Raw genomic sequence first — 27,192 nt, forward strand, 5'->3', positions numbered from 1 at the left:
AAAATTTGAAATTCAAACAAAACTATTTTTGACCGCAATTTTATATATATTTTAAAAATATTTTGGTTTATCAATTATCATGACTTATAATACTTTCTTTTTATGTAATTTACAAATATATAAATTTTATTTCCAAATATGTAAACTTCAGATTAAATTTAAGCTACTTTGAAAATGAAATGTATAGTATAAATTGGATAAAGGTAAGTATAAAAATGATTTAATTATCTAATTTGATATTCAAAATGATGATTTCAATAAAAAATGGATAACTTATAATCTCTGTGATATATTAATCCATTAATCAAATAGAGTGTATAAAGTTAACTAATTATCAAACTTTACCACTATTGTAATCTACTCCATCACCCCACCCCCACCCCACTCCACCCCACCCCCAAATATCAAAACAAAACAAAAATAGACAAGACACAACACACAAATCTCTCTTTGTTGTTCTGTTTTTCTTTTGGTTCTTCTTGAAAAATCTACCTTTCATAGCAAATTATTACCCCTTTTAGATCTCCTATTAAATTCTCCATTACTCAGTTGAAACTTAGTTATACTCTCGATCCTTCGAGTTGGTTACTCTTTCTCTTTGCAATGTTGGGTTCACTTTCTTGAACCCCTTTACAACAATGTCGGCTTCACTTGCTGCATTTGAACGCCCACGTATCGGTACTTCAAATACGGTAAAGTTTGTAACTTTTCTTTTAATTTTGTGTTTTTTTTTGGGTTTATGATGGTCAAAATGGAAAAAAATTGAGACTTTTTGATATGGGTTAAGTTAGAATTATCAAAGAATTATTGCTATGCTTCACTTGAGAAAAAATATGTTTTGTTGGAGTGATACATGTTTTAATCAATAGATAGGAGGGGGAATGGAAGGGAGTTTATGGTTTATTTGTTAAGAAGTTCTGGATTTTTTTTGTAATTGAGTTGCGAATTGTTTTAACCAGATGATAAAGTTAGAATAGAGAAGGAATTGTTGGGTCACTGAAATGTCAATTGTAGTCAAATTAGTAAAACAACAACATACCTGGTGTAGTCCTACAAAGTGGGGTTTCGGGAGGTTAGACTTAGAGGTAGAGAGGCATTTTTCGATAGACCCTCGAAGAAGTAATGGAAGTGAAAGCATAACAAAGCATTCTATAGTCAAATTAGTACTATTTGAGAAAAATGGTACCTTTATTGGGATTGGATTAGAGTCAATTTTGGGTTATTGTGTAGTCAATGATGGTCAAATGGTTTTCATTTAGAAACAATATGGACCTTTCTCCTACCTCAGAGTTAGAGAGGCGGTATCTGAAAGACCTTCAAAGAAGTAATGGAAGTGAAAGCATAACAAAACGTTCTATAGTTAAATTAGTACTATTTGAGAAAAATGGGACCTTTATTTTGGGTTATTGTGTAGTCAATGATGGTCCAATGATTTTCATTTAGAAAAAATATGGTTCTTCTTTCTCTTGTGTTTTGGATGATTGGAGCTAATACATGTATTCCCAGAAAATAAGTTTAAAAAAGTGAAGCAAATTATGAGACTGAAGTCATCTATAGTAAATGACTTTCATTTCAGGAAGTTAGGTTATTTTGATTCCGTTTGCAATGGTTTACCCAAAGATAAGCTGATGAATGAAAATTGTTCAGTGTGAATACAGCTATTTCTTAAGACGGGTGTGAATACAACTATAGTCACCTCATATGATATGCATTAGAGATAATGATCTACTGATTGGAGTTACACCTGTTTAACCAAAATCTAAGTTAGAATTTAGTGCAAGATTTGGTCTTTCTGAAGTCGATTTCAGCCAAATGATCTACTGAACGCTTTATGAAATCTCACTTCATAAAAAAACTCTTTTAGATGTTATATAATCAGGGAATAAAAAGGCAAGATATGTATTTGCTGCAAGTTTTTTTAAATTTCTTGCCAAACATAATCTAATGGAAATTCCAAAAGGAACGCCAGAATGGACATGTAGCGGTAAATGATTACAAGTATGAATTTACATTTTAAGGGCAACAATACAATTCTCTTCTTTTCTAATAGAAAACTCTGGACAATTTATTTTTGATAACGATAACATGTGAACAAATGATGACGTACAACTCAATATCTGTCAAGTACAATTAGAAACTTTTATGTATAGTTCACCATTATGCAAAATGAAAAAAAGATACACTTTGTTGTTTATAGTTCGCTGGATTTGGCAAGATAAGTTGTAGAAGCTAGTACAACAGAGCTGGAATGGTTACCAAGATTAAGCATGCAAACATGTGATTAGATTATTGGTCTTTTCTTCATCACATATCATTGCACCAGGTAACTAGTGGTCCACAAGGAATAGAAAGAAAATCTCTGTGCCATCAATGGTGTTTTCACTGATCTGTTTTTGATCAGCAATAAGAAGATATTATTGAAGAAAGAATATCACCAAGCTAGTGCTTCAAAACATAGTTAAAAATTGTGCAAATTCTGGATCATATCTAATGGCATCAATATCATGTACAAATGCCAGGTTGCACCAACAAGCTAACCAAAAAAAAGAATTCTCAATGTAAGGCTAAGTAAATTTCTTGATGGGCCTTCAAAATTTTGTAGTTTCTTTTGGTCCAAATAGCCTACCAGATTGCAATGGAATGGTGTTCCAGATTTATTTTTTGACTGATTATTGAGTCCTCTTTACACTTTAGAAACTCCAGGTGGAGTTTGGCATTATACTCCCAGAATGGCAAGGCCTTGCAGTGTATGAAAAGATGACAGACATCTTGGGGGAGTTCGTCCGTCACAAAGAAGGCATCTGCTACAGAGTTGGAGGACACATATCTGAAGGTTTGTCTGAGTGAGACAGACCTATCTAGCCATGAACCAAGATACCTTTTGGAGTACTTTGTTGTGTCAAATCTTTTACCATGACCAAAATTCTCTATTATTATGTGCAGACAGCTACTTGTAGCATGATTTGACCCAAAAAATTACTACTTTGCTGATCCCTACAGTATTCAAGTCCATCTTTGATTGGTCCAGTGAAGTGCTACCTAGCACAAATTGTAGCTCACAAGTATTTCTTAATCATTCAAATTTGTTCTGAGAAGGTGATCCCAGCCTTGTGCAGTAGATATTACGGCATTACGAAGAGAAAAAATGCAGTAAATTTCATGAAACAGATCTTTTGAAGGAGAGTGCCCGACCAAGTTCCTTCCCTAATCTAATTTTCCTGCTGTTCCCAAGTAAAAAACCAATTTTTTCATTCAACTTGCTTCAGAAAGAGTGTATCTGCTTTAAGATTCCTACCTCATTAGGAGCCTTTGAACCTTTTGTTAATCAAGGACTTTAATTGGAGAATGTTTCAACTACTACCTGTCAATCAAAGTGCGTTTCCTCCTGGGTGAACCTCTAGTGCCTTTTTAACAGTGTAAGCTTTCGCTTTAAAGTCTTGATACTGAGGTCCCCACTGTTCCTGTTCCTACTTGGATGACATTGATGAGGCAGAAAACTTTTTTAGTTTATTCCCTTGCCAAAGGAAAGCACTTCTCAAGTTGTCCATTCTTTTCAAAACCAAGCCTAGTATGGGGAAGAGAGACATGTTGTATGTCCTTATAAGAAAAGACTGACATGGTGTATGTGGCTAGGATGACAAGGCATTCTCATTCAGCTTTTTCATTATCCACGTTAGAAAGGGATTGGAATAGCAATTGAGTTCCTCAGAATTAAGGAAACCTTCACGGAATAGCAACCTTCTACACCCTCTCTAGCGATGGAGCTACAAGCTTCAGGGGTCTTATGAGAATCCAGTTCTCCGACGGACCTCAAACACAAGGTCAAAAATTTACTTGAATTTGTTTTACTTTGAGAAAACAAAAAAAAACATAGTCACTGGGTTGTAGCCATGAGATGTTGCTTGAACAATAATCATGAGAACTTGTAGAGACTAGAGAAGTCATCAATAAAGTTATGTTTGTCAAAATTTCACTGAAATGGTTACCATATAACTATTACTAAAACAGAGACATGGAGTTGATAGTCTGAAAAATGTAGTTATGTCGGAACGGTTTCCAGAGCAAGGTGCGTTGCTACTAGATTGATCACCGAAAATTGGCAACAACAGTAAAATAATAAAAAGAAGGATAAGCAGCATCCAAGGATATACATTGGGGGCAATGAAGGTGGAATGAGAATCATGGACATGCATAGTGGTCGATGAAGATCATTGGAGAGTAGCAATCAAATTCTAGTAGAGGCAAAACATTATATGACTACTTGTCATATGTCTAAAGCTTGGTGGATAAAGTTATCCGGCATCTTTACTGGCTTGGAAGGTGCACACAAGTTGACCCAGAGACTGCTTTATTCATAGAAAAGTAGAAAAAGAAAGCAGAACGTAATATTTAAAAAGTATAAAAAAGAAATAATTAAAAAGAAGAGAACTTTTTGACTGGTCATTAGATAAAATCTACTTGTATCTACAGAGGCTTTGATATTACATGAACAATTTATGTTGATAAAGGATACCATGTAAATTAGTTAGAAAAGGGGAAGGATGTATTGATGATTTAATGAATAGAACACGCACAAAATTTATAGGTCTCAAACAGGATATGTACATGTTTTTGTCCAATGTGTGAAATATCTAGTTTAACAACTTATAACCTGACATCCTACTTACAATTACTTTACAGCTAATGACCACTTATGTCCTCTAGTCAGTTCCCTATAAGACATCATAATTGTTGTTGATGCAGATCTGCATTTGATTTCACTGGGATTCAGAGATGAGAACTAGTTTCCTATTATCTTCTTATTTACCGGTTGAGGTCTTAGAGCTAAGATGAATCTTATTTTTGTCTAACCTACTTGTCTTTCCTGTTATTATCTTTTTGAGAAGTGAATCAATTTTATTAATATTAAGCTGCACCAAGTAGGTGCAATAATGACCAAGCAAAATTGAGTCCCTGGATAAATGCAGGGAACCTCTAACACACTAACCATGTCATATACATATAACAACTTACACAAAAGAGCCAAACAATTATAAGTAATTTATATTTGGACCCGTTTGGCCATAATTTTTTTCACTTTTTTTGGGAACATTTTTTCAATTTATTTAAATATCCGTGTTTGGCCATGAAAATTCCAAATCTAGCTTGAAGTTGTATTCTAAATTCGGAGAACAACTTATCACCTGTTGTTCAACTTACATATCACTTTTGAAGTTGTATTTAAGTACATTCAAGCATGATCATTATTCCAAATATTTTTTGTATAAAGTATAACCAAACACAATTACATCTTCACCTCCAACGCCAAAAATTCCAAATAAAGTGAACAATATTTGGAATGTATGGCCAAATGCCTACTTAAGCTTGTAAATAGGTTCTGCCTTGCTTTCGTATCACATTTGAAGAGATCTCTTTGGTAAATGTTTTTGAAAACAGATGAAACCTTTTTTTCAGCTTTCTTATTACCAATTCCTTACTTTGATTATATTGTTCTTATTGCACTTCTGTTTTGCCTTTCTATTACTAACTTATTTTGAATCTTGTTTTTATCTTGTTCAATTTTATCGAAATAGTCTTATCTGCTTAAGGAGTTGTTTCATGGTTCATGTCTTTTCCCCTGTTTCATGAATCATGTCTTTTCCATTCATTCTTCATACTGTTGTTCTAGTGTTGCTTATTATTTTTGAATATTTGTTTTCTCTTGCTTTTATTTTCTTCTTGATGAGATAAATGATCTGTTCACGACGTCATACGATCATTGCTCCTTTATGTAATGCTTTCATCCAGAATCAAATTAAGTCTGAACAAATGAAGTTGCTGCCATTTAGAATTCAGAAATATGCAGAGCTTGACAGTGCTGAACTTTGAAATCCAACATTATGCCTTTATTAAACTATATGAAGATAATAGTCTCCAAACTTGTAGTTCATTGTTTTTAGTTATACTTTCTTCATGAAGACAGTATTACTTCTTCTTTAAATGCTTCTAATCTTGCTTTACAATTAGAATTCTTGGGCTTCAAGTTTTTAACTGGCGCCTCTTTGCAGGTTTTCAAGAGTGGGCCGCTGTTTATCTCTTCAAAAGGTCAGTAAAGCATTTCCAGTTTCCTTGACACCTTTGTGTTTTGATGATTATTATGCTGGTCCCTTGTGATTTGGCGTATTTCTTATGCACTAGTTGGTTATAACTTTGTCAACAAGCTTTTACTTGATAATGACTTTATGTTATGTATAAATCCAGGGCCACACTTTTTTTCTAGTCAGTAGGAGTTCAACAATCCGTTAAGATAATAGACTAAATTTGCTGTTCTTCTCAAAATGCTCGTCTGATCATTTGAGGATCTTAGATTTTGATAGGCCAGGAGGTTCCATTAAGGCAGCAACACGTTTTTTCCTCTTTTATTGTCGAGGGAATTCTGGAATATAATCAATTTAGGAAGCTGCGGTACTTTTCGTTGTGGTGGGTAGTGGGTGGGGGATGCAGAGAAATCCAGTAGGACGGCTTTCAGAAGAAAGGAAAGAGATAGTCCCTATTGACCCTGATCTATTTGGTTTTGATTCTACATTGATAGAGTCGAACATGCAAATGTTAGTTATGAAGGTGCGAACCTGAAAAATTATTGATAAGATTGAAAATAAGAGAGCAGTGTGCAAGTAGAGAAAGGGCCCAAAAAGTACTCTTGTAGGGAAAATGCCCTCAGGCACATTATCCAAGACCACCAACTGAGGTCCCTTTTGACTCAGTTCTGTGTCATCGAGAAGCACTGAGGATAAAGAAGGAAGAGGATTACCCACTGGTCCATAATTTAAATTCAACTGGTGATGTGGGTCCCCACAAAGGAGCACGTGGAAAGCACAGGGGTATTAAAAGCTTTAGTCGATCAGCTGTGTAAAGAAATTGGGCGCACTTTTGATTAAATCTCTTGGGGCTATGGCTTTTAGTTCCGAGCTCAAAGCTTCAGGAGTGGCTCTGCCCTAGACTAAATTGACAGCAGAGCCTTTCTTAGACTCTATTTCTCTTGCAAAGAAAATAGCAGTCTCTCAGCAACTGAACTCGAAGGAGATGTGAGGATATCAATGGGAATTGGGAAGATGAGGCAAAGAATAAATATGCATGCAATTATCTGAAGTTTCTATGCGTGAGTAGATGGAGGAAAATAATTCGAGAGTTGACACATAGGGGGATCAAAACATCAGATGCAAGGGAGACAACAACAACACCGCATAACTCTAATCAGATCAAGGAGGTGGGAGAGGTTAATTTCTCGGAATCTCTGATGGTAATGTATTCAGAACCTGAGCCTTCGCAGATTGACAATAGTGAGCAGGAGGAAGACTTAATCTCATCAGCTACTGCTTGGGTACAAGAAAACTTGATAAAACCTGATCAACAGTTTGGAGTAGACTTCAAAGTGTGCAAGAGAGAAGCTCTTCTTTTTCTGACAAAACTGGATCAGATGAGAGAAAAGGAGAAGGTGCAGGGAGAAAGGGGGAAAGAAGAGTCAAGACTCGAGACAAACAATACAGTACCAGCGGAGTTAAGGAATCTATTCTTTGATATGAACTTCAAGGATGGGGAACCTCGGTCTAGTGGGAGGATGTTATTCTTAACTTATCAATGAAAGTAAAAAATTTCTATCATGGCATGTTAGGGAACTCAATGGGGGGAGTAAAAGGGACATGGTCAGGAAGTTGTTGCACCAATGGGGGACTGATATCTATGTAGAGGTAGAAACTGAAATAGATTGAACCACCTGATTGTCTATTACAGAGTATATCGAGCAATAGATAGAAAGGAGATATATACAAGGAGGCTCAGGGAAGTAGCGGGGGTATTTTATTCTTCGGGATATAAGAGTGGGGAATGGGGAACTTGTGGAGATTGGCAACCAATGTATCACTGGGAAATCCAGAGGGGTTCAATGATGATATCAGTTGGAATCTCAGTGCAGTATATGCAGATTGTGATAGGGAAGTCAAAAGAATGTTATGGGAGGAATTTCAAACCATTAAAAACGGAGTTGATGGTCCTTGGGCAGTATGTGGGAACTTTAATGTGACAAGATACCTTGCAGAAAGATCCAGTTGCCAAAGGATCAGTGGTGCCATGATTGGCATTTCAGCCTGTATTGAGGAGCTAGAGTTGGTTGATCCCTCTTTATTAAGGGGGCATTCACTTGGAAATGGGGGGAAGAACACAGCAGTGCATCAAATTTGAATCTTGGTGGTTGGAGGTGGATGGTTTCAGAGACAGGGTCAAGGAATGGTGGATGTCATTCAATGTTGAGGGCAGAGCAGAGTATGTATTAGCTGAAATGCTAAAAGTACTGAAAGGAAAATTGAAGCAGTGGAGCTAAGCTAACAGGGGTAACTGGACACAGAGAAAAGAAGACACTCTCAATCAGATAGCATGTTGGGAGAGGATACATGAAGATAGGGCTCACAGTGATTGTGTCATTCTAACATACGTTATTTTCACCCCCCATCATTCACACCACCCCACACTCTTACCCCAACCCCACCTCCCATAGTATTTGTCTAGATTATATACAAATGATTTTAGGACAATATTTTTTGCTTACGTACCAAACACAAGAAGAAAAGGTAAGAAACCTACTTATTTTCCTAGAAAACATTTCCAAGAGAACAGTTTTCATAGGCAACATTTTCCTCATACTGCATAACACACTCTAATTGTTGTGGGACTTCTTTATGGGCTAGCACAAGTTGGTTTATTATTGGGATCAAATTGTTCTTGGGAGGAGACGTGCTATCCGAGATATAATTTGTATAATAATGGAATCATTAAAAAATAATGTCTACAATGGTTGGAAGCATAGTGGAAGGAAAGGAACTCTAGAGCTTTCGATAGTGTTGAGAATAGTATGCAAAAAGTCAAACTAAATTGTCTTATGCTACTATGTTTTTGGTGTAATGAATTATACTCAATTGATACTATCTCCTTAATTGATGTACTAGACTCAATTTAGTAAAAGATGGTAGAATTTGAAGTACATGTTGTAAATACTGATCAGTGTGACTTTTGAGGAATAGACAAAGTTACCATTTAAAAAAAAATGGTTGAAAGCCACGTGCCATCCAGTTTGTATGGAAACCTCTGTTTTTCCACCATTATCAGACTAATTTGGTCACTTGATAAACTAATTGTTAAATAATAACTTTCTGCAGGATTAGGTTGGAAGTCTTGGAAAAAGCGTTGGTTCATCCTTACACGTACATCTCTGGTCTTTTTCAAGAATGATCCTGTTAGTATAGTTTCTCACTTTGTTCTTTATTTCCGAAGTTGATTTTTTCTGTTCGACTGGTTATTTGGTTGCATATTCTACTTCTAAAGAAAAGAGAGAATCATAGCTTGTATTCAAGCTGATGATTTAATTCTAGAAAGAACAGCTAGCTACTACTCTTTCCTTCTCTTTGCTCTTCGAAATTTGATAGTTAAAATTTTCGAGAAAAGGTCAAATATACTCATGTACTAACATGATTAGTTTAAATATACTCCTTGTCATACCTTCGGTCCAAATATACCCCTCTAGTTACACTTCCGGTCCAGATATACCCCTCTCATTATACTTCGGCACAAAGTTCTTAGTTTTGACGAAGGGACATGCCCCCAAATTTAAATACCCGATTTTTTAGAAATCCAGCCATTTAACTCGATCCTGCCTATTTTCTTTTCTTTTCGTCATCTAATACCTCTCTTTCAATACCCAAAGCTTCAAAACTTGTTTTTTCATGGTGGATTTTATTTTATTTTTTCAATTATTTTAACAAGAAGAAAATGATTCATCCAAGATTGTTTGTCAAACTACCCTTTAGAATGTGAAAGCTGTTGAAAAAAAGAGAGAAAGAAATCCACTATAAAAGAACAAGCATTGAAGCTTTGGGTATTGAAAAGAGAAGAAGATGATGAAAAGAAAAGAAAAGAAAATAGGGCAGATGGGTTAAACGGGCGGGTTCTATATTCTATAAAAATCGGGTTTCTAAAATTGGGGGTGAGTCATTCAACTTTAAGACCATCTCCAACCCATCTCTATTTTACTCTCTATACTCTATATTTGAAGAGTAAAATAGAGAATAGGGTCTCCAACCACACACCAAAAAACCCTCTATTCTTCATTTTATAGAGAGGTGAATAGTAATTCTTTAAATTTGGAGAACTACTATTCATCCTCTCTATTACGCTTTTTGATTGTTTTAATATTGTTTATGTTATATATAACATTTTATTAACATATTATAAATTATATAAGACCATTAATTAAGTCTCTAATATTCCTAATTATTTTCTTAGGTAATATATGTACTATATTAATTTTAATTTTATTTTAATTTATAATTTGACATCAAAAGCCAGTATATGGAATGATTATTTCATGATCACCCATTGATCAAGACTTGGGTTAAAAATAGAATATAGTCAAAGGTGAGGATCCAATAGGCAAGAATAACTAGTTGGGTTACACTAGTTATATAGGGATGCATGTGATGTTTAGAGAATTATTAATTTTTTTCTTAAATGGAAGTAATTTAATATTGGAATGAACTGGACTTGCATAGCCTGTAGTGAATTAAGAGAATTTCTATAGCCGACTCCAACTGGTTAGGGAATGAAGTGATTGAAGTTTGAAAAATATTGGAATGCTGTGAGAACTCTTGGTCTAATTTTGCTTCTAAATGTTTAATTTGGATTTTAATGTCGGGAAATCTCATTTTGTCTCCGTGAATTTATTAGCTTTTACCTTTGAAGCTTTTACTCTTGCTGATTTTATCATCTAGACTCTACTAATTTTATTGTGTTCCTCATATAGAGTACACTTCCACAGCAAGGAGGTGAAGTGAATCTAACTTTGGGAGGAATTGACTTGAATAATTCAGGGAGGTAATAAATGAGTCACATACTTGTTATATTTAGCTTGTGTTTGGACAAGCGATATGAAGTCATGATTTTAAATCAACCTTTGGACATTGCGATTTGGGATTTTAGTCTGAAATAATTTCAATTTCTCCAAAAAGCATGATTTGGGATTCCCCGTCATGATTTCAACTTCTTCAAAAGTAATACTTAACCCTTAAGTTTCTATTTTGTAAAAAAAAGACCTATCATTTTTAGATTTTTTAAAAAAAGTCTCATGCTCGGCGTGAAAAGATTGTTTGTGCCGCGTGAAAAGGTTATATTAAAAAATAGCTAGTTACTACTTATGTTGACAAATGATTTTTTATAAAATTATGTGTATATGAAAGTTTGTAATCACAAACATTTAGTATGAAAGGAACATGGAGATATATGATTTATCAATGCAGGGCCTTAGGATATTCCGACGTTTTGTTTATGGACTATAATTTTTTCATTTGGTAAGATTATATATAAGAATTGGGACAATTTTGATAGTTTTCACTAGCAAGTAGTGCGTATATATTCCGACGTTTTGTTTATGTTAATGAAAACTTAAGAAATTCAAATTTCATGTCTGATCAAAACTTCCAACTTCATTGCAATTTAATTTCATATGATGAACTCAAATCATGATTTCATACCACATGTCCAAATGGGCCCTTAGTTTGTTCAGAGTCTCTGTCTTTCTCTTACTACAATTCCTTGATATTCAGTGTTGTTGTTAGAGAAGATAAAAAACTTTTGACCGTACTATTTCCTGATGGACGTGATGGGAGAGCTTTTACTCTTAAGGTACTTATCCCGCTTTTCTCTCTCTGTCTCTCTTCTAAACAAGAAAATCATCTCAGAAACAGTCTATGCATGTGACAAGTGATATACCTGGAGGGGTTGGGAAGCAAAAAGAGCTGCTTCTTTTTTATATAAATGAACCTTCCATGGTTTACTTTACACTGGTCTATTTCATACTCTCTAACTTACAGATCATAGAAAACTGAACGTGCAACTTAAAAAAGTACTCTGAACTGATGTTAATCTTTTAATCTGAAAAATCTATAATTAGGCTTATAATCATCTTACATGAGCCTGAAGTGTACATATGTATGAAGGACGCTATAATTAGTGTAGGAATAACTCTAAAACGAGTTGAGTTCTACCTGCATCTCTTCTTCACTAGCAAGTAGTGCGTATGATTCCTGTCTCCTGCCACATAAATCAAGGTCCCATGCAATTCTGCTACATTATACTTATTCCCGGATCATACATTAGTCTTTTAAGCTTTGAACTTTGAACTGCAGGCAGAGACATTGGAGGATCTGTATGAGTGGAAGACAGTTTTAGAGCATGCTCTTGCACAAGCACCAAGTGCTGCTCTTGTTATGGGACACAATGGCATTTTCCGGAATGACACTGGTGATTCTATTGAAGGGTCTCTCCATCAATGTTAGTTGCCCTTACTGCAATCTGCCGAACTTTTGTGTTCACATCTTCAATGCTCCACATGAGATTGACTGCTATGTCCAAATGAAACTGCAGCTTTTCCCTGTTTATTGTCAGGGCATAAAGATCTGACCAGGTTTATTTTAATTCAGGGAGGGATAAACGCCCTGTCAAATCTCTAGTTGTTGGAAGACCAATTTTGCTTGCCTTAGAAGATATAGATGGAGGGCCATCATTTCTTGAAAAGGCACTAAGGTTCCTTGAGAAGTATGGTAAGACGATCATTTCCCTCCTGTAAAATCGGGTGTGTAAGAGTAATATCGAGATATTGTGTGCATTAAATTTCATTGTTAAACTTTAGTTTGATAACCTTTTTTGGTTGGCGTAATATCTTCTTATGTTTATTGTTGTTGTTTATTAATAAGGGAAAGTACATAAGTTGCTTCCTGAACTTGTCCCGAAAATCCAATTACACACCGAAGCTTTATGGGCAATCTCTTACCCTCCTAATCTTATTCAAAGTTAAACTAGAAACCCTCGAGACTAGTCTCATGATGGAAGTTGTATTATACTCGCTCTCTGACATTGCCATGTTAAATTGCTATTTAATTTTCTTTTTTTCCCACTTGTTCTTTTCTCCAATATATCTTCATTTCCTTCTATTTCGACATTACATGATTACTTTCCACTCCATCAAATTCTCTGCAATCACCTATTTTACCCTTTCACTGCCATTAAGCTGCCACATTTCCTCCACTGCAAAACCCATTGCTGTATTTTCTCCATTACAAAACTCTTGACCCCCACCCTATAACTCTCTCTCACAGGAAACCTCTCTGCACCTTCACCTATATATCCATTCCCCCAAACAGACCAAAGTCTCACCTTTCTCTCCATGGATATACCTTATACAGGCAGCTTCCATCCACAGAAAACCCAGGACAACTGTTCTCCATAGACGCTGCTTTCAACCCCCAAAGCTACGGCAGAGACCTTCTTCCTTCCTTCACCCATTCTTCAGGATCAAAAGTTATATTTTGCTGGAATAGCTTGTGTTGTACTGTTGAGATGGAGTATGTTCGAAAGCTTGTATTTTGAAATTGAATGTGATTGAACTGATATAATTATGAATTTTTAAGCACTCTTATTTTGGTTAATTCTACCTTATATGTTGTCTAAAAATATTAAGTCACTCGGGTGTGGTTTGATATTTCAATAGATCTCATTAAAATACTCCACAGAGGAAAAAAAAGATTAGTCTTCCTTCTCTAATGATGTTTTTCAGAAGCAATCATTCTGCTGGACTTGTCTCTGGGAAAAAGGAAGTAAAATAACAGGAAAAAGAGGAAGTAAAAGAACAGGAAAAAAGGAAGAGAAGAAATGGAAGAAAAGAAGAAAAAGAATTGGAAATCTGTGACTGAAGAAAGAGGTGAGACGAGGATGAGAAGGAGAAGAAGGGGGTGCAAAAACGTAAGTGAAAGGATGACAGGGGTTGAAATGAAAGAGTTGGGCCCACACAACAGTGTAATAGACCAGTGTAAAGTAGCCCATGGTGGGAGCTGGAATTCTGGACTGCAGCTATCACATCCTTGTTTATTACCTCCCAACAATGTGTGAAAAAAGCCATAGGAGGATACCCATCAGGTTGTAGTTTCTTGCACAGAAAAACTCGGAAATTGGTCATGCAGCTTCCATCTCTTTACAAAGGTCCCCTTAACTGTTAAAACCTCCTTTAAAGTCTCTCACAATCACCCCATCATTTTGTGACTTATTGTTCTTCTCATTAGATTTGTGGCCACGTTCTGTACATTCGTACCACTCCTTGTCTCTTCTAATGATATTGTATTACTTAAAACCAAGTGCAAAGCAAATTATGTTATCCTCCATCTTAACTGGATAACCCTCTTGGCAAATCTGGGTAAGTGTTAAGGCATGTACAGAGAATAAAGTACCTGGACCTAATGGGTATTCTATGGAGTTCTCATGCATTATTGGGAGGCAATATACGAGGTTGCGGTAGCTGTCGTCCACAATTTCTACTATCAGAGTATGTCTAAGAAAAGCTTTAATTCCACCATTATGGCATTGATTCCCAAGAAGTTGGGATCCAAGGAAAAAGGTTTTTAGGCTTTTTAGTTTAATGAGCAGTGTGTATAAGATCATCACATAGTTGTTGAATGAAAGATTCAAGAAAGTGGTAAAAAATTGATGGAGAGCCAACAGATGACTTTCGTTCAAGGCAGACAGATTGTAAATGCAAGAACAAAAAGAAAGGAACCTTGAATTTTATACAAGTTAGATATTGAGAAGGTATATGATCATTTAAACTGGAACTTTCTGGTGGAAACTCTGAGTAAGATGGATTAGTTGGATCCCAGTACAGTAAAATTTTCAATCTTGATCAATGGCTCTCCAGCTTGTTTCTTTCCTTCTCAAAAGGGTTATAGATAGGGTGAATCCCTTCTCCTTTCTTATCCATGATTGCTATGGAAGCCTGAGGATATGTAAAAGACTGCTCAGTATAACAACTGGATAATGGGCTTTAAGGTGAATTTTAGGGCTGATAGTACTATAGAGATTTCTCATATGCAATATGCAGATTCACTTGTATACTGTGAGGGTGACAGTGAACAGTTGGAAGTGCTGAGGGTGATTTTCATTTTGTTTGAAGCCACATCTGGGTTGCACATTAACTGGAACAAAAGGTATATTTATCCAGTTAATGAGGAATGAGATCCAAGCTTTGGTTGGAAATCTTGGTGGTAAAATTGGAGAACAACCTACAATTATCTGGGGATGCCATTGGGGGCCAAGAGCAAGTCTAAAGGGATTTGGAGTGGGGTCATAAAAACATGAAAAAAGCTAACCAACTGGAAGAGTAAGGATTTATCTTTGGGGTAGAGTAATCCTAATCAATTCTGTATTTGAAGCTGAAACTACTTATATGACTTCTCTTTTTCCAATCCGTGTAAATTTTGTGATGAAAATAGAAACCCTCGGGGGGAATTCCCTGTGGGAAGGGAATCATGTCAGAAAATATTTCATTTGGTCAAATTGAATGCTCTCACAGTTAGCAAGAAGCAAGGCGCTTTGGCAATTAATCATATGAAAACTAAGATGTGAAGTTGATGAGGAAGATTGAAGTGGCTTTGAGATTTAGTGCAGCAGAACAATCACTGTGGTAAGAGGTGATCATGGAGAAGTACGGCATATAAAGAAAATGGATGAGAAAGTCTGAATGGACCTTTTGTGCCTATGGAAGTCCATCTGGAACCTATGGCCTAAACTCCTGAATAAATCCAACTTTAGAGTAGGCAGTGGAATGAAGATAACCTTATGGAGGGATAATTGGTTAGGCCAAGATCCTTCTAAATAATTCTTTCTTGACATTTACATTCCGAGTCAATAACAAGAAGCTACATTAGGAGAAATTTGGGCTAATCAAGGTTGACACCTTCAATTTAACGGAATATTAAATGACTGGGAGCTTGATAGGTTAACAGAGTTGTACAATACTTTTGAACAATTTAAGGGGACTAGTTCTCAAACACGTGTATCTCATGCTAATTAGTATTAATATTTTAAAGTGATATAAATAATATTGAAGTATGAATGTGATGAAAATATTAGGATGAAAACACAAGTGCAAATTGATTAATAATTAGCCTATTGGACTGATATTTATTTTCATCGCAAAACACTAAGGTATAAAAAGTATTTTCAAATTATTATTGTGAGAATATCCTTTATATCTGAAGAAGAAATATGAATTTGGAGAGGAAACAAGTTTGTTTTAGTAACTTCTTCTAATATTGTTGAATCTGGATAGCAAGTGGATGAATAAGGAGAAACCATTGTTTGTTGTGAACCAATAAGTAGTTTATAAAGAGAAAAAATGTTGTGGAGTATGTTTTTAGCTCTTTTTGGCCTCAACTGGGTCATGCCTCAGAATATCAGGGATGTTATGATAAGCTGGAGTTGCTGGAAAGTTGATAGCACCATCAAGAGAATCTGGAAGATGATACCTGCAGCCATTTTTTTGGAGTATCTGGAACGAAAAGAATAGAAGATGCTTTGATGGAATATCAACTACCGACTAATCTTTAAAAGCTAACTGCCTCATGTTTTTGTATAGTTGTGTTTATTTATCCCCTCTAGATTGCCCTGATTCACTTCTGAACTCTGTCCGCTCCCTGATTCTTAATTAACAATGTTAAGGAGAGCTGACCTTTTGCTACTAAGCGTTTGTAACTATTATGCATCTACTTGATGCCTGCAATAGAACTAATTACTTCATCAAAAAAAAAAGAAGAAAGTTAATAAAGAAGAGAACAATATTAATGTATAGAATACAGTTTTGGGGGAAAAAGATCATTAGCATTTTGAGAAACATACCAAAAATTGCAGACCAATTTACTTTACTATGATTTCCATTTTTTGAGTACATGAAATTAAATAACACCTTTATCATATTCACATTTGCTAATCTTTTTGACCATGCTTGCAGCCTAATTTTTTTTTTGACAACGGTTACAGTTTTGTGTATTAATCTTCAGCACTAAAGGCTGGGGTCCCAAATTTACATCATGGAGCTGCATACAGTTGCGTGTACTTAAAACAAAACTAAACTAGATCCTACTTCATCATACAAAGGACCTAGGATATCTCTAACAGCTATAGGATCATGTACATACTCCAAACTGCACCAATAGCAAAAAGTGATCGTGCAGTTCATTCTAATCCTGTGTAAAGGACTACTAACACTCTCAGAGCATCTCATATTTCTCTCCTTCCATATGGTCCACCAAATCACTCCTGGGACAATTCTGCATCTGCTTTGGTCTGTACTACCACTGCCTTCATTGTTCCAGCTTTCTATAGCCTGACTTGCCCTTTGTGGCATGGTCCAGTTTGTGCCCCTGAACATGGTAAATAAGTGCCAAAGTTGTCTAACCACCTTGCAATGAAGAAACAGATGGTTGATTGTCTCTTCTGCCTGTTGTTCACAAAATAACATCTAGGAGACATGTATTCCCCTGCTTATAGAATATTATTGCTACAACTTGTCCACCAATCCTTACTTATGTGATACGAACAGTTGCAAATCACACTTGAGGTCTTTTAAGAAGGAGAAGAAGAGTAGAAAATTTAGACGATTCCTAGTGTAAAAATAAGAGGAAATTTCTTTATTCATTTGTAGATAATAGATGGTAGTAATGAATAGGTTTTAATTGTCTCTTAAGTCTTAGCAGAAAAGTCACAACTCTTCATAAAAGTCACAACTTTCATAAAAGTCACAACTCATCGAAAAATTACAACCCTTCAAAGTATGAATAGGTTTTAATCGTCTCTTAGCAGAAAAGTCACAACTCTTCATAAAAGTCACAACCATTCGGAAAAGTCACAACTCATCAAAAAATCACAACTCATCAGAAAAGTCACAACTCATCAGAATAGCATAACCCTTTGGAAAAGTCACAATCCTTCAAAAAAGTCGCAATGTCAAAAAGTATCTATTTTTAATATAATATAAATAATCAAAAATATATATAGTGTTTTTAGTTTGGAGTATTATAATAATTTAATATTCAATTTAGGGAGTTCATGCTTTTAAGGTAGTATAGAATAGAAGATAGATAGATATAAGATTAGTAAGTCTGAAGCCTAGTTGACTTGGGATGTCAATAAGCAAGGGAAGTTTTTATCAATTCAGTCTATGGAATTCAACTTATCAAATAATTAGATTGGTTGTCATTATTAATTGGATTTAGTGTTTCTTCAGTCATCTAGTTGAGGCCAAAGCTTATAGATTCTCTTTTTCATTATTAATTAGATGCTTAAGATTCTGTCTAAAGTAAAGATGGTGGTCTATAGTACCTGCTTGTGTCTGGTGGGCTATTTGGAGAGAAATCTTAGGTGTCATCAGAATATTACTAACACTATGCAGAAAGTTAAAGAAAATTGCATTAACATGTTTTTTTGGTGTAAAGAAGAGGGTATAGAAGTAGTAGAACAGTTGGTAGATTTCCTAGGATCAATGTAATTATGGTTTTAGCTTGTAACTTTTTGGAGGTAGCCAACATACCCTTAATGCTGAAGAATACAACTTTAACTTTATCAAAAAAAAAAAAGGTTCTGTCTAAAGTATAACACTTACCTGGTCCACGTTTGAGTCAGTCTGCTGACCTATAGTCAAGGAGTTACTGCAAAGTCTGACAACAAAAGTGGGTCTGTTAGAAACAAGAAGCAAATCCTAACTTGTTCTTTCTTATTTGTGTGCTTCTATTAGTTCTAACAGCTTTCTATAAGCTGTTGATCATAATCAGAGGAGTATTTTGTTCTTCCCATGACGATGGATGACCTCTTCTTTCTTTAGGGGAGTCCTTTTTTGTGATAAGGTGATGTTCTGAAAATTGATATTGTTGTTGCAACTAGTTGGTGAATTCCGGACCAATAGCAATCTTAAATATATATTTTTTGAGTTCCATGGATGGTGTAAAAAATATTTACACAATAACTTGAAGGTAATTGCTGGTAACTCCATTTAATTGCATTGATTGGTAGGTTGAATAAATAGTAAATAAAAGCTAGAATGGGTTAATTACATGGATGGTGTAAAAATTTCATTACACTGTCCGTGTATACAACAATAACAACATACCCTGTGGAAGTGTAATCCCACAAGTGGGGTCTGGGTACATAAAATCAAAACATAATATGTACACACACATTAGTTTGTACTCTAGTTGTTATGTTTGTCTTGAGGAAAGTCTGAAACTGAATGAAGGGACTTTTGAGTCAATCAGCTTAAGAAAGAAGAGGTCCCTATCAACTGATACCGAGTTGATAAACATGTAATTTAGGATATCTTGCTCCAGCTGCTGTATTTGACAATTTTCTGCGCATGCAATTTCCTTCTGTTCCTTAAAGGGTCCTCCTTCCGTGAAGAATCCCATTTTCTTTCTTGTTTCGCTTGAATTTTCTGATCCTTGTTATGGTTAAACTTTGATCTGCAATATTGAAGATCTGCATAACCTCTTAATCACTGATTATGATATTCACATTGCATTCTCTCTCCCTTACTGAGGATGTTGAATGGGTTTCATGATGATCAGGCTATGTTGTAAATTTTTCTTATTATAATCGTCCTATCAGGAACCAAGGTCGAAGGTATATTGCGACAATCTGCAGATGTCGAGGAAGTGGGGCGGAGAGTAAACGAGTATGAACAAGGTACATCTGCTTTACTGAATGAATGCCATCTGTTGGATATCTCCGAAAAGGCTTGTCTATCTGTACCTCTAATTTCACGATATATCAAGGAGTTAAAAGTAAATTTTAGATCTGGAATGCATTTTGGTTGTGTAATTCAATTCTATTCTAGGTTATCTATGATATTTATGGACTGTTCCTTGGATTAGCAAAATGTTAATGACATTGCTTCTCCTCCCATTTGCTTTTTGCAATGCTTTTGACAGAAGTGCCCTTGATGAAGTGTATTGTACCAATGGCATTTGAAGAAAGGTCAATGTAGTGCTTTGCAACAGAAGTAGGTGGTCTCATTTATGGTCCAATCCTGCATTTTATAATGCACTGCCCCCATCTTTTTGTCCAATCTATCATTCTTGTTAAATGATGATGAAAAGATGCTATTCACAAACTTAATAAAAATAAGATGCTATTCACAAGAAACTCGTATATGACCATTATCTTTTTCTGTTAATTTTTTTTTTCAAGAAAAAAAAATCAAACATGAAGTAAGAATCTGATTTGGTGGGTTATTATGTTCGATTGTACTGTTAAATTATGGACTCTGCATGACTTGCTGATGCTGAAGTGATTTCCTTAGGAAAAACTGAATTTGTTCTGGAGGAGGATGCCCATGTAATTGGTGACTGCGTTAAGGTATTGGTTATAACATTTGATGAATGTACTTATTTAATACTCTGTCACAATTTCTCATTTTAATATCTTGGTGCTCTTTATTCTTTAAGTGTGGTATAATTGGTGCGACTTTTATGCAGCATGTTCTTCGTGAGCTGCCATCTTCTCCTGTTCCTGCATCCTGCTGCACTGCTTTGTTGGAAGCTTACAGTAAGTAAATTCTCCACTCTTCTTTAAGAGATTTTGCAACCATATGGAAGGAAATAAATACTAGGTGCTTTGAAGGAGAAAAAGATACTTTTCAGAGGATTAAAACAAACTGTATTGGTCTTCTATTTTTCTTGGTGTAAACAAGATTTGGTGCGGGAGGAGGTAGAAGCAGTTGATTCTTAGGAAACTTGTAATCTTAGTATCCTGTGTGTGTGTGTGTGTGCCCATCACACTATGGGAAGTAAGTTTCCAAATCATCAATACAAAGTAACCCTTATTTCAAAAAAAAGAAAAGATTTGTCCAACTCAGCCATATAATTTCTACAAAACCACGGTCAACGGTGAATGGCAATTAAGACAGTGGTTTCGAATATGTTAAGGTGACTGGTTGAGCCAATGGAATTGGGGGGGGGGGGTTAATAAATTCCGTGCAAATATGGATGTCTATTTGCCTATTAAGGCCTCTACCCCCCCAACCCCCACCCACCCCCCCCAAAAAAAAAAAAAAACAGCCAAAGACGAGACTTATTTCGAGTGACAATTCAGAACTGGATGAAAGAAACTACAAGGAAACAGTTTCAGCTTTAGGCAATGATGCCTTGCCATCTTCCACATTCTCTTTTCTGGGAAATGGTCACTTGATAATATTTTTCTTCTTCCTGGGGTTAAATAGTATAAGCTTTTCAAAGTAAGATTTTAATTAATTATTTTGGGAATTCTTCTAGAGATTGTAATTATATGAACGTACTTTTCATACTTACTGAGTTTCGCCGTATCTATCTTTCTTAGTTGAAGTTCCTTACGATCCATGTCTTGGTTGTTGAAGTAATTCTTCTCTTTGTGATTGAACTGCTTGTTTATGATCAGTTGACATTCTTCACTTTAGACTGTCGAAACTTAAGCAAATTGGTTACTAACTTCAAGTTGTTTCACTTTTGGCTATAATAGAAATTGATAGAAAGGAAGCTCGGGTTAATGCTATGCGTTCTGCCATTCATGAGACATTTCCTGAACCAAACCGGCGCTTATTACAGAGGTAGATCCATTTTGTTTGATGTTGATTAGTCTGCATTAATTCTTGATTGGATTCTTTGGTTTCACTTTTTTGTGGAGTCTCTTATGATGGTGCGGTTATCTTCTTTTTCTTAATAATCTCACCCTTTGTGCTGGCTTATTATATGATTGTTTTACCTTTTCAAAACAAAAAGAGTTTTATGTCTCAAGTTGGATTGAGAAAAAAAAACCAAGTGCATAGTAGAAGTGGACAATAGAATGGGAACTGAAATCTAAGTTATCCCACAAGTAGGGTCTGGGGAGGGTGGTGTGGATGTAGCCTTACCCCTACCTTGTCAAGGTTGAGACACAAGAGCCCCGGCTCAAGTAAAGCATATCAAAATCAAGTATGGACAGGAATTACAACTATGAAGAAGTGATTTTCTATAAATAAAGGAGAGCTGGTATCTGAATCAAGGGAAAAACAGGTAAAAATATAATTGAAGAATTAGAGTAGGAGAGTTGTAATAACTATATTGATAAGGGAAACTAGACAACGCTTGATTACCTACTTAGCTTCTACCCTAATCCTCGACCTTCATATCCTCCTCCTATCTAGATTATGTCCTTGGACTAGAAACATTGTTACTTCGTTTGTGTGTGGTTTGTGGGAGGAGTATCATGAAGGAGTGGGAAGAGTTTTGTGGATATCTCTTTTAAAGTTGGGGATGGAAGTAGGACTAGTTTTTGGGCACATAAGTAGTGCAGGGAGATTGAATTGAAGGAATTCATTCCTAATTTATATCACGTTTCTTGCCAGAAAGATGACAGTCCAGCAAATTTGTAGGTCTCACGAGGGTGTTATTCATTGGGACTTCAGATTCAGAAGGAAACGGAGATGAAAGAAGTTCATAATTTGATAGGGCTTTTCTAAGTGCTAGACACACCAAACAACTTATTGGATGTATGGAGGTGGTAGAGGAGTGGTGACGACTTATTCATTGTTAGCCCTTCTTATAAGAGGTTGCTAGTGAGAGAGGAAGGTCCTTCCCCCATGACTCCATTTTGATCCATAGAGCACCAAGGAAGGTTTGTTTCTTTGTATGGGCGGCAAGGGGTGTGATGTTAACAACATAGAATCCGAGAAAGAGGAGAATCACCTATGTTAGTTGGTGTTTCATGTGTAAAAGTGCAGGCGAAAGTGTAGATCGCCTCCTTTTGCATTGTAAGGTGGCTAGTCGATTATGGAGGGTGGCCCTAAATTTGTTTAAGATGCAATGAGTCATGTGGGTATACTGAAGGAGGCCTTTGCAAGAGTTTTACTCATAGAAGGGGGAAGGAAAGCATGAGGCCCTGGTGCGTTGCCCCCTTAGCAATCATGTGGGTCATTTGGAAAGAGAGGAATGGTAGGGCTTTTGAAGGAGTGGAACTTTATTTTGTAAAAATGAAGAGTAATATTTTGTCCATAGTTTTGTTTTGGTGTACTTGTGAGGTCCCAATTTTTATAGAGGATTGATCTCCTTTGTTGAGAACCATATTTTGGTGTAGAACTTTTGGTATATCGCTTGTATAATAATATTATTTACCTTATTCAAAGTTATACCCAAGCATGAAGAGTATGTTCCCAAGAAAAGTTTATGATGTCTGTGTTCCATTGAAAATTTGCATGGGGGATGGTGATATATTTCTATATTTAGAGCAGAAGGATGAAAGAAGTACATCTAGTTGATTGTTGTGTTCTGCTTGTAGTTTTACATTTGTTGATGGAAGAAGAATTTATATGTGCAGCCAAGTTAGTGATCAGTTCTCAGATCTTTGACCTGGAACCTGTCTTTCCCCCGTTTATTTTCTCTAAACTACTCTCTCCCACTCACTGTCTCATTCTAAGTGGTTGCTAGCTTACTGATGTTACTTTGGTGCTCAACTTCGGAACTTCCCCCCATCCACATTCACAGTTATTCTGCTGAGAGGTTGTCAGTTTAAAGCTTAACTCAGTATTCTGCATTTCCCTTATCATCATGGTTGTTATAGATCCATTATGCTAAATTGCTGACTCACACCAGAAGATGATCTAGTCATGTGATAGAGACAGGGATACTCCTAAAAGTCTTTGTTCAATCAATGGTAGCTGCAGGCATATTTACACAGTAGTTTATTACATACTTATTCCAGGAAACTGAACTACCATATTCACTTCATATTCAAATGCATGCATCAGTATACCAACCTAACCTGGAAATTTGCTTCTCCTGTAGAATTCTGAAGATGATGCATACAATTTCTTCACATGCATCTGAAAATCGGATGACTCCATCTGCTGTTGCTGCTTGTATGGCACCATTGCTTTTACGCCCTCTTTTAGCGGGGGAATGTGAGTTGGAGGATGACTTTGATGTTAGTGGAGACAACTCTGCTCAGCTTCTTGCCGCCGCTAATGCAGCCAATAATGCCCAGGCTATCATTACGACACTTCTTGAGGAGTATGAGAATATTTTTGATGTAAGTAGCTCCAAAATAAAAGACAAAAGTGTGTTCACCAAAAACTAAAAACAGTGAAGTTGTTTAAGAGTTTGTCTATTCTCTTTTGTGGCTTGATTTCTTTGTCCTTTGTCCTTAATTATGTGTTTATTTTCCATTTTCCCTTTATTTATGGGTTCTGTATCGTTATCCCATGTGATTCTCTTTCATCTCTCTTTACATTTGCTTTCTGTTTATCGGTTCTGGATTTCATCTTTCAAATGAAAGTATTTTCTCTTTATCGACTTACTTGGTCTATCTTACTATAGTGCATATTTGTTGTACTAGTTATGTCTTTGTGCAGAATTTCATTTGACGGTTGAGCTTAGCTATTTGTTACCTTTGCTTGCAGGATGATAATCTTCATAGGTGCTCTATATCAGCAGATTCTCAAATTGCAAATAGTGGTAATATAGAGTCGTCAGATGATGAAAATCTGGACATGAAGGACAATGGTTTTCATGATGCAGAGAATGAGGTTGACCCAGATTCGGATGATGACTGTGAGCGTCTATTGAGTGGAAAATTAAGCGAAAGCAGTGGCTCTGCAGCCAGTGATCTTTATGATTATAAGGTTCATGCTCTTTCCAGTCCTTTTTCTTGGGGCATGTAAATAATGTGTTCCATTTCACTTACTGATTTCTTCTATCTTGATCGTGGATGATGTGTATTCAAAAATAAAGAATCTAGGCACAAATATGATTCTCTAGAAAGTGCACCAATTTGAATTGCGTAGGTGCTCGAAAATTACAGAAACTCACAAGCGACTCCCTGATTTTGTCAGAAGCATTTTCAACTCTTTCATAAGTCCCGTTCCTTTTTTCTTCTCTTTTCATATCATCCACGTAATTGCACGGAGCACTTTCCATACTCTAATCTCCTCTTCCTTTTAAATGCCTAACCTTGACCTCAAAATGTTAGATATATTCCATACTGTGCTCACAGTACACCCTTTCATTTCTCTTGCACATACGGCACCAATTGGCATGGATTACCTGTCTCTTCCTCAAATGTTTGACAGTACCTGGCATTACCAATTCAATATCAAACATATTCGAAACTGTGCTCCACAATATTTCCTTTCCAATCTCTTTCACGAAGAGCAGTGAGTGGCATTGGATTGCCTTCCTCTTTCTCAAATTTTCAGCTATGTGTGTGGTTCCTCTTGTTGCTAGTTGTAACGGCTCAACCCACTAGTGATACTGTCTGCTTTGGGCGTAGGCCAACATAGCTTTGAAATGCATCACTATTGTGTAAGACCTTGTATATTCAACTTCTCTCTTCTTTTTGCCAATGTGAGACTTATTATCTTATGCTTGGGTGTCACATACACCCCTTCCTATAGACTTAGGGGTCGTTTGGTTGGAAACAATTTATCCCAGGATATCTTTATCCTCACTTATTTTAAATCCTTTTTTTTGAGAAGGTAACATTGTGTATATTCATTGAAACCAGTGCATGGTTGCACTAAACCATATTTACAGCTTGTCAAAAAGTAAGAAAACTGAATCTGAATCCTAACAGGAACCTAGGATATCTATAATGGAGTCAGTGTCCTCTAAATGCATTTGCTTGCACCAGAAACAAAAAAGCCTGATACAATTTTGTTTGATCTTTTGGAGATCACTATTCTTGCTCTCAAAACATCTAGCATTTCTTTCTTTCCAAACAGTCCACCAAATACAGGCTGGGACAATCCTCCATCTATCTGCAGCTCCCACCCCTACTTCTCCCCAACTGTATAAAAGATGTGTGATTCTGTTAGGCATAGCCCAAGCAAAACCCCTGAGACTAATGAAAATCCTCCATAGCTGGGATGTTATTCTGCACTGGAGAAACAGATGATTGACTGTCTCAACCTCTTCTCCACATAAATAGCATCTAGAACACATGGAGAACTTCCTTTTTTTGAGATTTTCATGTGTTTAAAATTGCTTCTCTAGCCAGAAGCCAAGTGAAACATAACACCTTGAAAGGGATTTTAGGTTTCCAAATCTGCTTCCAAGGCCAAAGAGAAGGTTGTTGTCCATCTTGATTTAGCAACTTATAAGCAGAGTTTACCTTGAATGTGCCTTTGTTATTTCTGCTCCACCATAATCTATCATGTTCATCCCTTGTTCCTGTAAAAATTTCCAACCTACCAATAAAATCAGTCAGGGTCTCAATTTCCCAGTCATTAAAATTCCTTCTAAACTGGAAATTCCATCCATGCTGTGTCCAAACCTCAACTACACTCACTTGTTTATTCACTGCCAAGTCATGCATCTGTGGAAAGATACTCTTCAAGCTAAAGTTGCCCAACCATTTATCCTCCCAAAATGAAGTCTTGATGCCATTTCCTACCCTCTTGCTCGTATTGATCTTCAAGAGAGGCCACGAGATTCTGATGGACTTCCATAGGCTTACCCCATATGGTGTTAGTACCTCCTTTGTCATCCACTTGTTCTCTTCTCATATTTTGCTTGAATTACTTTCCCCCAGTATGGTTGAGGCTCTTGAGAATACCTCCATAACCACTTTAGTCTAAGGGCTTTGCTCTGCTTTTCCAAATTCCTTACTCCAAGACCCCCATGTTTCTTCCCCCAGAGAACCTTGCTCCACTTGACTAAATGTTTGACAGTGGAATCATTTTCCTCTGTCCCTTTCCATAAGAAATCCCTCCTAATTTTGTCAAGTCTTTGTATCACCCTGTTAGGAATAAGTAGGTAAGGCATCCAAAACTGAATTAATGAGTGACTCTGCCTCCCAAGGAGATATATTGAGATTTCCATCTGGTAAGCTTTTTCTCACACTTTTCAATCACTGGGTTCTAGATGTTCAAAGCCTTTGATTTGGCTCCTAAGGGCATGCCCAGATAAATGGTAGGCAAAGAACCTACTTCCCCTCCCAAAATCCATGACAGTTCCTCCATATTAGAAACATTATTAATAGGATACAACTGACTCTTTCTCCCGTTGATATGCACTATTATTTTTAATCCTTCACACCAAAAGAGCCCTTAGTGTCCTCATTGAGGTTTGCCCCACCACAAATTTGCCTAGACTTAGCGCTAGCACTGAAGTTTGCTCTGCCTTACTGGAATTTTCCTCAACTCAGTTGGATTCTGGCCCACATCACAAGGCTGACACAAGAGTGACTTTGATACCATTTTGAACGGCCCAACCCTCTAGTGATATTATCTGCGTTGGGTCTAGGCCTGCATGACTTTAAAATGCCTCACTAGTGTATAAGGCCTGC

At 36.2% G+C, this 27,192-nt stretch overlaps 1 protein-coding gene across 10 annotated transcripts in view; it reads left to right on the forward strand.

Annotated features, from left to right (window-relative positions):
- Window positions 1-349: 349 nt before the first annotated feature.
- Window positions 350-27,192, forward strand: part of LOC101260991 (rho GTPase-activating protein 7) — a 43,362-nt gene continuing 16,519 nt past the window's right edge. For 4 of the 10 annotated variants that reach the window (XR_011212274.1, XR_003244228.2, XM_026028096.2 and 1 more), the window contains exons 1-13: window positions 350-692; window positions 6,048-6,084; window positions 9,189-9,265; window positions 10,829-10,899; window positions 11,628-11,706; window positions 12,210-12,354; window positions 12,504-12,623; window positions 19,507-19,584; window positions 20,189-20,256; window positions 20,376-20,445; window positions 21,394-21,481; window positions 23,694-23,937; window positions 24,308-24,529. Coding sequence is in view for 7 of the 10 variants with exons in the window: in XM_026028096.2 (XP_025883881.2) it covers window positions 639-692; window positions 6,048-6,084; window positions 9,189-9,265; window positions 10,829-10,899; window positions 11,628-11,706; window positions 12,210-12,354; window positions 12,504-12,623; window positions 19,507-19,584; window positions 20,189-20,256; window positions 20,376-20,445; window positions 21,394-21,481; window positions 23,694-23,937; window positions 24,308-24,529 (1,353 nt within the window). In the remaining 3 variants the exon portion in view is untranslated. Of the gene's footprint in view, window positions 693-2,196; window positions 2,324-6,047; window positions 6,085-9,188; window positions 9,266-10,828; window positions 10,900-11,627; window positions 11,707-12,209; window positions 12,355-12,503; window positions 12,624-19,506; window positions 19,585-20,188; window positions 20,257-20,375; window positions 20,446-21,393; window positions 21,482-23,693; window positions 23,938-24,307; window positions 24,530-27,192 lie in introns of those variants that run through there. The other 6 variants (XR_011212275.1, XM_010314937.4, XM_004250845.5 and 3 more) reach the window with 4 other exon arrangements.

This window comes from Solanum lycopersicum, chromosome 11 (genome assembly GCF_036512215.1).
Source record: "Solanum lycopersicum chromosome 11, SLM_r2.1".
Classification (NCBI taxonomy): Eukaryota; Viridiplantae; Streptophyta; class Magnoliopsida; order Solanales; family Solanaceae; genus Solanum; species Solanum lycopersicum.